Raw genomic sequence first — 15,250 nt, 5'->3', positions numbered from 1 at the left:
ACCTCCACCTGCTGACAGAGAAGCTGGAACATGCCTGTTTATAAAGATCAGTTTACAATACACAGTAAACTCTAAAGCTAGTGTTGCTTTAATGTGAGAAGTTGAACACAATGCAGTTAGAGAAAAAAAGGATGAAACTTTTGTAAATAAAAAGATGAAACCTTTAATAGCAAGACTGACAAACATATCACTGTATGAATTAATTAAAACTGGGATAAACCCACCAATTAAAACCGATTTACATGATACAAACTCAGTTCTCCAGGAAGGAAAGAAAAAAGGTTTAATTGTTGCGCCTATCTCCCAGAATTTTCATCAGTTCGTATACAGATTAATTAAAGTCATGCAGACCACAGTTCTGTTGCCTCTGAGCTACTATACAAAAACTAGCAGTTAGCAGGAAACCTCATCTGGTAAGCAAATACTGGAAAATTTGATCCTCACTTCAGAGCAACAGACAGGCATACAAAAGATACTGGCAGAGCCAGAAACATGCACTAAGAATTTGGTTTAGTTTCCTTTACTTCCTTCTTCCCTTCTTGTGTATACCTTGCCCTCTTGGAGGACAAACTGCTTACAAGATTTTCTAATTTTTATTTGTATAGGTAATGCTGAACACTACAATTACACAATGCTGTTAAATACTAATAATAGTTTCAATAGTATCACAAATAAACACTAAAAGGAAACAACTTTTTAAAGAATCAGGTAGGTCACAAATTCTTAACATATTTAATTTCAATATTTTTAATGCATTCACTCCAGATCTCTACATTGACAGAATGACAGTTTCTACTGCTGTCACCAAAATGTTTAAAGCTGCATAAAACTTACTGTAAACAACTTTAATATTTAACCAAGGCAGTGGGGCTTCCATGAGTAATCTGGTAATAGCTAGCTCGAACATTACAGTTTTTCCAGAGCCAGTCGGAGCACAAATCACAAAGTTCTTATCTGTATATAAAAGCTGGGAAAGAATTGCAAAGTAGTAAATATAACACAGCTATCCACAGTATCTATTCATACATCCCAAAAGCATTGTCTAGGGGAAAATGACACAAGGAAATTATTATTACGTTGATATATGTAGCCTTCTAAAAATTTTTGTGTTCGATGAGAAGTTACAGCAAAAGAAACATCATTTGCTACACATCTGCCACAGAAATTTAAATGAGATACTGTTCACCTAAGCTTTTATGTAATAAAGTCTGCCACTGTGACAAACAAACCCCCCACTATGTAGCATTAGATGGCATTAATACAGAATCACTGCCAATGTCCACTTGCAGTCAAACGTGGGCTCATCAGAAAGAAGTATTTTGTGCTCAGATTCAAAATATAATTTGTTTGCCTTCTGTAATTTGATCTGCATTCAGAATTTCAACATTGGAATATATATAATTTAAACAGAATGTTTAGTTTTCAATAATCGCAAATCAAAATTTTGCATGACTGTGCTTCCTTCTCACACATTCTATCCTCTACCATCTTAGAAGCCAGGTATGTCCATGTCAGGTTCCTTCATTTTCCTCTGATAAGGTCGATTCTACCTTCCTTCTGTCTCCACAGTGTCACTTGCTCATTCAGCCACCCTTCCTCCCTGGAGCATTCTCTGTGCAGCCTTCCTGGCTTCCTTCCTTCCCTCCCAACTCATGCATTCTACTATTCTCACTCTTTTTTCCTTTCCTTCTAGCTGTTAATGCTCTAAAAGTATTCTATGATTGCTAGGAGCTCACATGGACAAACAGGAATCACCCAGCAATCAATTTATATATAACTGTAGCAATGACTGACACTGAGAGTACTGCTGAACAGTTGCAGGAATTACCTGTGTTCTTCATTTACCGTTGTCAGTTCTCCAATGCTCAAAAAAAAAAAAATCAATGAAGTATGAATGCTATATGAATACAAAATTTACCCTGATCACTTATATTTATCTACAAAGTACTACTTGCAGACACAGTTACCGTTCTATACTTACATCATCCAAAGCTTTAGACTGTGCATAGTTAAAATATGGGAACTCCTTAAAAATACTTCTAAATTGGGTTGCTTGACGGCATTAAGGAATTTAAAACATTTGAGTAAAAATTATAAAATTTATTTTAGAACTGTAAATACATCTCTTTCTTGTAATTTAAATGAAAACTTAAAACATATACAGCAATATTTCATAGGCTTGTAAAAAGTTATCTAAAAGTAACCTATTAAATGATTCAGTAGTCTTCTTTTAGATTCTTGGTGTGACATATATTCCACTTCAATTTAAAAAACATGACCTATTTGAGAGGCCTCAGGATTATACCAATACTCAAGAACTTCCTCCCTGGCACAGGCTTCGTGGAACAGCATACTATTATGGAATGTGAAACTGCAAGGGACAAACCAGATACAAGAGCAAGCAGAACACTGCTCTTAGCCTATTTAAGGTGCCAATGGCCACATGATATTTATAATATAACACTAATTAGCATAATATTCTAGCATAATGTTCAGTCATAACAGTAGCAAAGAAATTCATGTATGATCACTTAGTATTGTGGTTTTAAAGATACTTTTCAGTCGCTAATAACGTTTGTTCTTCAGACAACAACATTCTTATCTAAAACATGCATAAGATGAAAAGAGAGTATTGTTATGTTACAAATCCACATAAATGAGTTGATCCTTGTCTGGACTTGCACACCAACTGTGACCATCTTGTCAGGCTGAGGATGCACACACAGCCAGACATGACACCAACAGTAACAAGAACTGTGAACTGCTGGGGCCTCAGGTTGATGTTACATTAAATAACTAAAGAAAGAGGAACAGCTAAAGCAGTAAAGCAAGAAATAAAAGCAGTTAAACATTAAAAGGAGTAAAGTTAAGCAAGTAACATCAGACTAGAGAAAATGGGGATTTAAAAAAAAAAATTATCTAAATTTTCTCTTTAAATAAGGGAACTATTTTCAAAATGTAGAGCACTAATGATCTGTGATTGGCCAATTCAGAACAACTGAGTCCTTACCCGTTTTCAAAATTAGGACACTTTTTAAAGCTACTAACATGAATTTAAGATGTCTAAATTTAGACACTTCCTAATCCTGATATTTAACCTACCACTTCACAGGTTACTAGAAACAAAATATTGAAAAGAAAGCGTAAAAAAAAAAAAGTTTCACAGATACAGATGAATGGTCAATCATGTTATGTGTTCAAGACAGGGCCAAGAAGGAGGAAAATTATGGTAAAATCTGCATAAAGAACGGAAATATACCATAGGCACACTACAACGTAAGTACAGACCAACAAAGAATACATGAAGTTAATTTTCTCCTGAGAAAACAGGATAGAAAGTAAGATTCAGTTTTCCTAATATTTATTTCCTAAATAATAATTCACTTTTCCTTTTTTTAAAGTGTATGGGGATATCTGTGTATATGCATGTTTGCATATAAAATCTTGCGTGAAATATATATTATGCAAATTAAAATTTTACATTTTAAAAATAAAGTTTTGAGGATTAAATTTTAATAAGTTTTCTTAGGAATGAATGATCTGTAAGTTGCCTTATTGTCATTCTATATTTTTAAGTCCAAAGGATAAGCACCTATTTACCATTTGATTCCCAGCATCATGTTACAAATCGAAACTATTACAATGTAATACACGAATACCCAATGGCTACAAATTAAACACTACAGTTTTGTAAATGTAAAGCATTGTGATAAAATCAGTAAATCAGAAGAGTAAATACAAGGATACGTATTTCTGTAACAGCCCTCAAAATTTCCAATTTTCTTTCTGTAGTTCCTAAAGAAATAGAAATAGTAAATTTATAAAATCAGATCTTTTTTCAACCAATAACCATGAAAAATATTTTCCTGACCTCAAGCTATGGGTTCTGTGAGGAGTTCCAAGGTTACAACAAGGTCTAGGTGATATAGAAGGAGCTGACAGGATAGGACAGGGAGATCCTTTCAAATGAAAGGACCATCACACTGGAGTGTGCTGAACTCACTCCAGTTTAAGGATGTCTTGCATGTACCAGAGACCCAAGACTTCACGCAGCACATAGTGTAGCATGTAGAAGGGGATAATTACTTCCCTTAACCTTCTGGCTTTGTTCCCACTAAGGAAGCCCAGGATGCTGCTGGCCTTTGTTAGTGCTGGGGCACACCGATCGTTCATGTTCAGCAAGTTGTTCACCAGACCCCAGGCACTTTTCCACAGAGCTGCCTCCAGTCAAACCATCCCAGGGGAACCTTAGGGGTTCTTCTCTTTCCCTGCAGCAGGACTGTGCATTTGTCCCTGCTGGTTTTCATGAGATCACTGGCAGCCCCCTTCTCCAGGAGAGACCCCTGCAGTACTGCACAGGTAGCAGGCACATGGGCAGTGTGACCCAGTAACCACCATCCTCTGAGCCTGGCCAAACATTTTCAGACCCATGCAGTGGTCAATTCACTGCTACTGCCCTAACTTGGACACAAGAATGTTGTGGAAGATGGTGTTTCTCAAACACTCTATGATTCTGTGAACACCCCTGCTGAAGGCAAAGTAAATGACATCCACTGCTCTCCCCTCATCCACAAATTTAAGTACCATTGCTCAATAAGGCAATCAAACAGGAATCATACTTTCCATTCCTGGCCTATCTCCAAATCCCATCCTAAGCCACAGCTCTGCCCTGCATTTTTCCGCTAGAAGTAATTTTCTATTCCATATTTCTGAAGCAGTTAGCCAGGTACACAAGGTACGTTCCACAGACGCAGTGAGTCCCTGTCCCAAAAAGTTTAAAATCTAGAAATAAACCACACTTAGCTAAAAACTATTAAAAAGCAAAAATTATTTCTAAAACAATAATTTATCATTTCATCAGAATTCTAAGCACTTCCCCTAATTTTCTGGATATCTCCTATTTAACATCTACTTCTACAAAGATACAAGTACGAGCTACATCACAAACAAACATTTCGTTTTCAATATCTGGTTTCAAATGAAGATGAGACTCTTTACCACATGAAAGGACGAGGCTGCTCTTTTCCAAATTGCTTAGAGGACTGATGTGAAGTGACATTTTCAAATACGTTTACATGACTTGGCACTTCTGAAACTGTGAATCTTCTTCATAAATTGTTGAGCCAGCTCACATTAACAATGCAATTAAGTTCCACAGAATTGCAATACATTCTACCAATTTCAGCCAATTATCTCACCTTGAGCTGGTGAGAAAATGTTCTTACTCTACCTCCAATCTTAGATATCCATTATTGTTATATACCAAAGACAGACTATGGACAATTTTTCTTAAAATAGAGTAAAAATAATTACCTGTCATATCCAGAATCTCTGAAGCATTAGAAAATGATTGAAATTTAATTCCATTTTCAGACACAGTGTCCTCATTATTTACCCTATGCAAAGTAAAATCTGAGTCTTTAGTTATTGGAGCATGATGATTATTTTTCCATAAACTTCCTTTTCTCACTTCTTTCACGTTTTCACTTGTATTTAAGCAAGCATCAATTTCTTTCACATCAACAGAACCAGCTTTAAATTCTGCATTTTTGTATGTATAACCAGACTTTTTAAATAAGCTGCAAAAGATCCAGAATTTTTATTAGTTTGTTGTAATGTTACACAGTTAGTCTAATACTTTGAAAATATGTATGTTTGTATTAGAAGCAGAACTAGTAAGATGCACTAATAATAAAATTGTATCTAACTTTATTTGATCTGACATAAAAACCTCTTTCAAGATATATTTTAACTTTATTTTCATTCCAGAAAGAACTTGAAAGAATTAACTGCCTGTCCAGCTAGGTTCTGACTCCCAACAGCAGATTAACTTTGAATTTCTGCATATTAAAACCAATAGAGACATACAGGTTCTGAGGAAACCTCTCCTCCCAAGCAGCACTGAAATCACATTGAGAACTGCTCAAGGAATTTATTGCTGACTGGCTGACCACTGTTCTGAAAAACAAGTGATTGTTGCCTTCTTGCTTGTTACCATGCAGATAAAGAACTCTGAGTAGTATTTTGCAAAATCTTTGTTATCTAACTATTTCTTTAAAACTTAAGCAACAAATCTCATGCTTACTTTTCTCATGAAAGAGGCTGAGGTCAGGTCACATTTAATTAAAGTACTAAAATATTGGCAAAAAAAGAAACATCTTTTTTCCTTATACTGAAGAAAATTAGTGCCTGGAGCCCTGGAAAAGAGTACCTTCAACTGAAGGATTCAAAACTTTGTGTTAAACAGATTAATCTAAAATAATAATTCCATTCTGACAGTGATAAGTTATCAGAGTTGACTAGACATGTACCTTTTTCTTAACACTGAATGGACACTCTCATCATCATCGTCACTGTTTTCCGGAAAATTACTTAACACTTTATTTTGTGAAAAATTTGCACCAGGTTGCTGAGAAAACTCTATTCCTCTTTTAGATTTATCTTCATCGGAAGAGAGAAATGATGAAACTATTTTCAGACTTTCATGCTGAAAACTAATTTTCTCTCTTTCTCCTAGACTTAATTGTAGCACTTCTTTTTCAGAGGCTATGCCAAAAGGAACAGGTGCTGATGATTTGTCTCCTACTTTTTCAGTGTTACTGTTACATTGTTGTATAAACATCTGGTGCTTTCTCCCTCCTACAAAAACAATAAATTCATATTTCTGTTAATATTCATATTCTTATTCATAATCATTTAATCAAATATTTTCCAAACAGTATCAGCCAAATTTACATATGTTATATGAACTGATATTTCTATCTTATTGCAAGAACTTTAGTGTATATTTTGACTTATGTTAATGAATGTAATGTATTTGTTGTCAATTAAAAAGTTATAAAAATAGGGTGACTTTCTTTGCTTCCTATACAAAGTAAAGGAGCAAAACTGTTCCTCAGAACTACAAAGTAGTTTGTAGGACAGAACTCTTCACCCTGTCCCAGAATAAAGATGGTCTTTAAAAATGACACAATGACCAAGTTTGAAGCTCCTGGTACAAACAGCTGTGAGATAAACGCTGCAGTCTCAACAGTCAGAACTGGTACCAGTGCTGGTGACAGGCTGCTCTCACAACCCTCTTGGTTAATTATCACATTTTGCAAGGTTAGTTCTCAGTAGGATCAGTGTCCTGATCTGGCAGACCAGATCAACAAGCATTGCTGTTCGCAAAAGGAAGGCAAAGGCAGGAGCAGAAATAAGCAACTAAACCTGACAAGATAACAAAACAGTTCTATTCTGCAGTCTATTAATTTCAATGTTATCCATCTGGAAATTTCAAATTATAATGTCCTGTTTGTGATAGAACCACAACAGTTCTAATTCTACAAACACCAGAAGGCTTATTTGAGTAAGTAGCTCTCGATGGAATTGCTTGTGTCGAAAGTAGAAAATAAAACAAACCACCTTCTCTTTTAAAATAATTCTTAAATAGAGAATATCATAATCAGCACAGCAGCTAAGAAATGCAGAAATCTGGTTGACAGAGAGAAAGCAACAAAATTCTTTAAAATAAATTTCCTTAAGGTGATTCCGAGTGTCTAGATGGGAGGAATATGCCACTTCACAGCAATTAACGACCAGATTCAAATTTCGCCTCCTGAACAGCAATTTGATAAAAGCCCCAAAAGGGAAGAAAAAAGTTAGTTTCATATAAACTCTGTACCTTGGGTGAGAGACAGGTCATCAGATCCATGTGTTAACATTGTGCCCTTCCCACTGTGTTACAGTGCTTTGTGAAACAATGTGGAGTAACTGAAATTTTGATTATACTTCTGACCTTGCCCACTTCTGCACAGTAAACCTGTGGCCTGTACATGCCTAAAGAGGACCGTTAACGCTCCAAATACATCTAACACCATCATTCTCCACTAAAATATATTCTATGTCTATACTTGCATACCTAGAACAGTTCATATTTCACAGCAAAAGAGGAGGAAATATGTCACATATTATTTGTTAAGTAATTTCAAATGAATGTAAAATATTACAGTTTAGTCGGACTTTGCAGTGTTGTGTTATGGGTGGACTTGATCACTTTAAACATATTTTCCAACCTTTCCAATGATTCCATGATTATGTTCTATGATATTTTACCCATATGAGTGTTGGCTGACTTTTCTTCCAGTTCCCTCTGTAACTCCTCTGCAGATGGAATTTCAGCAGTAGCTGGAGCAGGTGCAATAAACCAATTCTTAGGCTCTTCATTTTCTAGATACCTATTTTTAACACACAAATGTAAGGTAAAAGCATTCTGTAAGCACCCTCCACAACATCTAGCTCAAAATCACTAATTATAAATAACCTACTGTTTCTCTTGCTACAAAATATTCTTATTCTTCAATTCATTTGATTTTTAGTCACATAAAATTAAAGAGGCAAAACTTCTGCTAGCCTCTATTTGTTGTAGCCCTAAGATACACCTGCATCATACAATGTGCTTGGAGACATTTCAAAGTATGGGTCATGAATCTGGAAATTTCTAGTCCCATGTTTCTATCAGTAGACAAAAAAGTGAGTCACAAGAATACTACTGTAAAATGATTCAGAGTGTGGAAAATCTTGCAGAACAGTTATACATGTCTAACAATAAAGCTTTACCTTTGTCTCATATCTGGTCTTTCGTAAAATAAATTTTCCAGTGGAAAGACCATGTCTGCAGAGTTGAACATTTTTAGATCAAATGTGAAGTCTCTTAATTTGCAAAGGGCAGCACAAGCAACTGTAAAACTGGAATTACAAGAATTGAACCTGTATAAAGCAACAGGAAGTTTATTAGTTCTAAGTGCCAGTATTTTCTAAATTATTTTCTTTTAGAGCTTTTGCCTGCATCCTTAATTCTTCTTCAAACAGAGAATCTCTGTCCTGATAAAATATGGTTCCTATTACTTATGACTAAAAAATTCCATAGGGCAGCACTTTAAACAACCTTTACAATACTACGATGTGTCTGTAGGAGAAAAGTGGGTAGGAGTGAAGATCAAGGTAAAGTTTATATTAAAGTATTTAATTTCTAGGCAAAATGCTAATATTCTTTTATACAACTGCAGACTATATACTTTTTTTCTCAAATTGTTTCTGTTCTGAAGGAAAAATACATCTTATGATTACAGTCTGTCAACCTTTTGCAAAATAAAACTATACTGTTACCTAAAAAAGTCAACAATTATTTTAATTTACAAGAAAACAAGATTTTTTTAAACCTACATGCAAATTGCTTACCTGGATAACTGGAGTACAGACCCAACTCCTTAATGTTGTTAATAGGTTTGTTCTGAAACATCAGAAACAGAGATTATTTCTAAACTATTTATAATACACACCAGTCTTAAAAATACTCCACCTAATTTAAATGTTTTTCATTTAGCACCAACTGTAGACATTGGACATATTTTCTTTATGCATTCATGTTGAGAAGTTTCACGGCTCTTAATTCTGCTTGAGGACAAGTTTAAAAAGCAAAGACCTTACTAAAAGAATACTAGAGAGATGATTTTTTGACTCAAAAATCTTAGATTCACTAAAACAAATGGTAAAATACTAAATGAAGCTTATAAAGTCCAATAAAGGCCAACTCTGGAGATAAGGTAACAAAGCAAAGCTATCTACTTTACCTAGAGAGATATACAAAGGCAACACTTCTTTTACTCCAGCAACTCATCAGTAACACATGAAAAGAATCTTTAAGAGTGCTTTGCAATTAGGACTCAGGTTTACTTTATTACTGTGTACCGTCAGCTGTGAATCAAAAATTTAAAGTATATTTTTCTTTTACAGAATCTGTAAAACTTCAAGTATTCCAAAGAGATGCTTCAAACTTAAAACAGAAAACATTTCACAATACCAGGAGAATATAGAGCATGTAATCGAAACTGTCTGTGAACACAGTGAAGAACTTCAAACAAGAAATCTGTCAATGCCCCTTCTACACAGAGTGAGTCTGCAATACCACTTCTGCCAATTTCTGCAACTCCCACTCTGCCAGGTTTTGCCACTTTCCCCTTCACATTATTAAATCTAGAATTTAGAAATCACACTGATAAATCTAACAAAGGTGGTTAATTTTGCCACCATGCTTTTGCGTGCTTTTAATGCCAGTAATCTAAAGCAGGAGTTCTCAGGCTTGGTAGCAGTAGGGGCAGCAGAAAGCATCTATTAGGAACACTATCAAGGTGTTGTTATTGAAGTAGTAATAATCCATGCTGGTGCTTATCCAACTGAATAACCATTGCTCCATCAGCAGAGCTGCGAACACTGCATACCAGTATGAAATGGCTTTCCTATCTCAGGTGGGGAATCGCCAATCTATGATTATGCAACTTCCACTTAAGTAGTTCAGATTTATGATTCCCATCCTCGAACAGTCTTTGTTATATACAGTATTTGATCTCTCAGAGCTTTATGGCCCCTGCTCTCTATGTCATTTATTCTTTGATCAGCTTCATTTATTCCAATTGCTTGATAATATAAATAAAAATAAGATTCTATGAGAGTCATTCTATGAGACTATGGAAATCTGAAAGAGATGCACTCCTTTGTGCAGCTCTGCATTCATCCAGCTGCTGACAGGATGTAAGCTGGGACATCCCTCTCAAAATCTCCAGACAAGCAATAATGAAAAGTCTCTCGGACTTTTAAAAGAAGAAAGAACAAAACAAAAAAGGCCGGGGTGTGGTGGTGATGGTGGGGAGGAGCCCAAAATGTCCCCACAATGGACAGAAATAAAAGGATCCTTTCCATATGCTCAATACTGTTTGACTGCACAGGTAAAAAGCATATTCCAGGCGGCAGAATGAGGGAGTAGGTGTTTGCAGGAGCAGCACGGACCATTGATTCACATTTACAAAAAGGTGTTTGCCAAATCCTGTGAGCAAAGACCTCTCATGTATCTGCTTTAAGAAACACCTCACTACAAACACTACAGGCCACAAGGGGTTTTGCTCACTTTTGAAGCCCCTTTACTTTTCACCCTCCTCCTAAGCCAAGTCCTTTCCTCAGATCACCTCAGTGCTCTCTCCCGGGGCACAAGGTGAAGCTCGCAAAGTTCCGGAGCGCTGGCCCTAACAACCCGCGACTGCGCACTCCCAGTCCTGGTTCCGGTGCCCCAAAGATTCAGAGGACGTCCCCAGCTCACTCGCACTCCTTCCCGGGTTCTGCGAACCCCTCAGAGTCAGGCTTCCTCTCCCTTCACTGAGGAAGCAGAACCTGCGAGCGCCGCTCCCACCTCACCGACAGCGCCTCCCGCCGCCAACACCGTGTAAAATGGCGGCCGCGGTGGGGCCGCGTGGAGAAACCGCCTCAACGGGGCCGGCGGGAAGCGGCGATGGCCGCCCGGCCTCCCTCCGCAGTGTGCGGGGGCCGGCCGGCGTCCCCTCCAGCTCAGGGGCTGAGAGCTCCCGCCGGCGTTCCCTGTTCCCTCCCCGCTCAGGGGCCGAGGGCTCCCGCCGGCGCGAAATGGAGGGCGGCAGGCCCGCTCCCCGCCAGCTGCCTTCTCTCTGAGGGGCGGCCCGGCCGCGGCACTTGACAAACCCCGCTACTCGGAAATCCTGAAGCGATAGGAAGGGATGGGGCTAAATTCCCCATATAAATTGTCAAAGAGGAATGTGGAGAGACTCCACTGGTGCAAGATTTAGAGCTTGTCCAAACATGGGAATTACTCTCTCTTGGAAAGTCCTTACTCGCTTTGACCCCGGTATAAACTAGAAAAGGCAGCTGGTTCCTGACCCATATGACTGTTAGCAAAATGATTCCTGCAAAAAGAAAAAAATATACGGAAAATATTGATCGTTAATATACTTTATAGTGGATTTTTGCGAATTTTTTTCCTTGATGAGGAACTGGAGCAACAAAACGCCTCAAATTCTACAAATTGAAGCAATATCACATAAAGTGTTTGTAAAATGCTGCAGTAAGTTGCTTTTTATTTTCCCCCACAGAAATATTGCAATTTATCATCCTGGACTTGCCATTAGAGAATAGTTTTTGAACTAGTAAATTTTAAATAAATTGCAGAACTGTCTCAGTCTAAATTTTAAGCTGGTTCAAAGCTTCATGCCATTCAACAAATACTATAGAGGCAGCTACTGTAAATATGTATTTCCTCATACATAAATAGATGAAAAGAAGATTTTCTCAAATATTGATTGATTTTAACATAAATAATTTTTATTTAATCAACTTTTTTTCTTTCTTGAAAATATTGATTAATTTTTAACTTTCCATTTCAAATTCTTAGACATTGTACGTTTACATAATGTGTGTTTGCTCAAGCCATACAAGCCCAGGTCAATTAAAAGCATGCAAGAAAGGTTATACTCATTTTTACAATTCAGTATATATGAGGTCTTTCCTTTATTAATTCTTACCTTAAAAATACTTGCATCAGAATTGTGTCATAATATCCCAAAATTTATACCACATGTTTAGATGCTTTAATCCACCTCCCCAACTAATTACTGGGCAGGCAGCCAAAACTGAGAAGCACTTCATTCGTATTTCCAACATGACAGGATCTTGGCCAGCACAGAATAACAAAAGATTTTATGATAAAAAGGTTAGAGTACAATTAGGATTTCTGATAAACCCATTATCTGCAATTGAATTCTGAAGCCACCAACATTATTCAGTAATCTGAATAAAAACAGGGAAATGTTTGTGCTTGTAAGCATACAGTAAGCATTCATTTTTTGCTTGTAATAAATTCTGAAACCAGAAAGCATTTTTCCTTCTTACTATTAAAGAATGCCTTCTTCGATTCTGGCCTCAGGCAAGTTTCCATCTTAGTTCACAACATCTGCTTTTAGCTGACCAGACTTTAATGTTTAAAGCCATAATACAAACAGTTCATTTTTTAAAGCTATTTTTTCTTCGATTCCTTTCCCTAGGTGACATCTCCCTCAACACACACACAAATCACATAAAATATATAGCAAAGCAGTCTCTCAACTGCTCTGAGACAGTTTAATTTTTGATTTTCCCGAAGCCTAACATCTGATCTGCCATATGTTTTGAGTCTTTCCAGCTCATGGAGATCACATACTAAGTCATAAACTTGCATGTTCTGGAGCAATGCAACTAGAAAATCATGAACACCAGACATTGGTCAGTGATCCGTACGATAACAGAATAATACTCATACTTGCTAAATACAAAGCTGTTAGAAGATTCAGGTTTCCTCAGAACTTACAAATTGAACAAATCAGCTACAAACAAATTAAATGCATAAAAGGAGGAGGACATAAGTGATCTGACAATCAGTGGTGTCTTCTCTCAGCTTTGTTTGGCTTTATCCACAATTTCAGAGGCATGACAAAACCATTGGTCTAAAAAGCATCCTACCTCATGGCAGAAATCACTCTGAAATGTTAAAAGGTCTAAAGTCACAGGCAACCCCTGAACTGCATGATTTTTACCGTTGCTTAAGGTAGTTTCAATTACTCATCTATTAGAGAAATTGTAAGATTTGAGAATTAAAAAAATATTTGCATCTGTAATCTTTTCCAGTCAAATAAAATACAAATAAAAATACAGCAAAAATTAAGTTGCCTGGATGAGGAAAAGGGAAGTTTCTTCCATTTTCATGTTGGCTAGTATTTACAAATGTGGGCCGGATGTTGCACCACCCTTGCAAAAACTTTAAACAGGTGAATAACTTAGTTTGTGGCAGCTGAAATTACTCACGTGCATAAGTGTTTGCAAGATTAGGTCTTAAGAGAGCTAAACGCGGCTCCCGCTGGGACCTGGCAATACTGCTCTGCATGTCCGCCGGAGGGGATCTCCCCGAGCTGATACAAGGCACTGCTCCCCAGGGCTGAGCCAGCAGCCTGCTCTTGCTGTGCCCTCAACAGATGCTTCTCCAGGAAGTTTAGCTCTTGAACTTTGAGTTTTATGTGACTAAATTAAAATATTTTTATCGCTATTGCTTTTTTCATGGTGAGGTGGCAAAAGCGGTCTTTTCTGTACTTTTTTTACATTTGTTTCCTTTTTAAATTTCTTACCCATACAGGTTTTTTTAAATTTTTTTTTACACTTTTAAGACATTAACTCCTCCCCCTGAACCCCTCAGGCAAAGACTAACCATCAACGACTATTTTCATTATGTATAGTATTAGTGTTGTGCTTCAGATTAACAAAACCAGCACATTCCACATTTACAACTCCACCCTGAACAAACATGTACATGTTATCATGTACAAACATTTATTTTGTCATATGCTATTTAGATACACTAGTAATTTTGCACATAGACAAAGGAGATAATGTAATATTGAATATAGATTTTACAGTTCAGATAGCTAATACTTTTCAGTTCCCATATCTAAATCATAGGCTCAGCTGATAAAATGAGACATACATGCAGAAGGAAAGTGAGATTAATGCTGTGGTGATATTTGCTCTTTTGGAGTGTATCTCCTAGGAGGCAAATCATTGCTGCTTCCCTTAAAAGTGAAACATAAAGAATGTTTCATTGATAGTATCTGTGGAGTCTGCTTTTGTAGAGATGACAAATAAGCCTGAAAGTTATATCTGCAACCACTGTTTTGGAAAATTCCTGGTTATTTTCGTCTTGTCTGTTCCAATGTTGTACTTTTTTAAAGGTAGGAAGAGAATGGATGCTTTTTAAGCTAGAGCTATTTTGTTGAAGTCAGATCTCAACAAAATGCTCTTATTTTATTAACTTTTTGCTCTAAATTATCATGACTCAACAGTATTTACTATTATACAATAGCTAACATCTGAATTCCAGATCCTCTGATGGTTTATACCCTTTGACAATGTTTCCTGCCAGCAAAATTTCTTTTTCTTTGGATTAGAAACTATAATTCCATAATTGAGAACACACTGTTTATGAACTTCATTTGGTGTACAGTTTTGGGAATTTTAAAAATATTTACTCATAGTAATCTTCATGTATCACTCTGAATCATTCAATAAGTGTACATCCAAAGAGCTCATCTTCCAAATCATCAGTTCTATACATATTCCTGAGTAATACTTGCAGACCAGTTGACTTTGAGTTAGGTTTGTAAGTGAAATCCTTCTAACTTGCTGCTGCTCAGTAAACTGAAAAGAAGATACACTTATTGGAAGACAAGGTCCATAGAATAAGCCACAAATTGTAATTCTAAGGAAAAAGGATGTTTCTCATCATGGAAAAGCTATTTATACAGAAACCTTAATATGACTGAGGTATTTGTCCATATTCAAGGGACAGAAGAAAATCTGTGAGTTTTGAAAATACAGATATGATAGA

At 36.6% G+C, this 15,250-nt stretch overlaps 1 protein-coding gene across 2 annotated transcripts in view; it reads right to left on the bottom strand.

The window, feature by feature from the left end:
- The window catches only part of HFM1 (helicase for meiosis 1), a 33,061-nt gene extending 24,311 nt beyond the window's left edge, over window positions 1-8,750 (bottom strand). The window contains exons 1-7 of one of the 2 annotated variants that reach the window (XM_018072351.2): window positions 8,599-8,750; window positions 8,095-8,216; window positions 6,312-6,639; window positions 5,314-5,579; window positions 3,748-3,795; window positions 1,982-2,052; window positions 835-967 (exon numbers count right to left, since the gene is read on the bottom strand). In XM_018072351.2, the coding sequence (XP_017927840.1) occupies window positions 835-967; window positions 1,982-2,052; window positions 3,748-3,795; window positions 5,314-5,579; window positions 6,312-6,639; window positions 8,095-8,216; window positions 8,599-8,669 (1,039 nt within the window). In that variant the 5' untranslated portion in view covers window positions 8,670-8,750. Of the gene's footprint in view, window positions 1-834; window positions 968-1,981; window positions 2,053-3,747; window positions 3,796-5,313; window positions 5,580-6,311; window positions 6,640-8,094; window positions 8,217-8,598 lie in introns of those variants that run through there. The other variant, XM_018072350.2, reaches the window with a different exon arrangement.
- Between the last annotated feature and the right edge of the window lie 6,500 nt (window positions 8,751-15,250).

Source organism: Manacus vitellinus, unplaced genomic scaffold, assembly GCF_001715985.3.
Source record: "Manacus vitellinus isolate BGI_N305 unplaced genomic scaffold, ASM171598v3 scaffold_21_pilon, whole genome shotgun sequence".
NCBI classification, from domain to species: Eukaryota; Metazoa; Chordata; class Aves; order Passeriformes; family Pipridae; genus Manacus; species Manacus vitellinus.
This window is presented reverse-complemented; position numbering and strand designations above follow the sequence as displayed.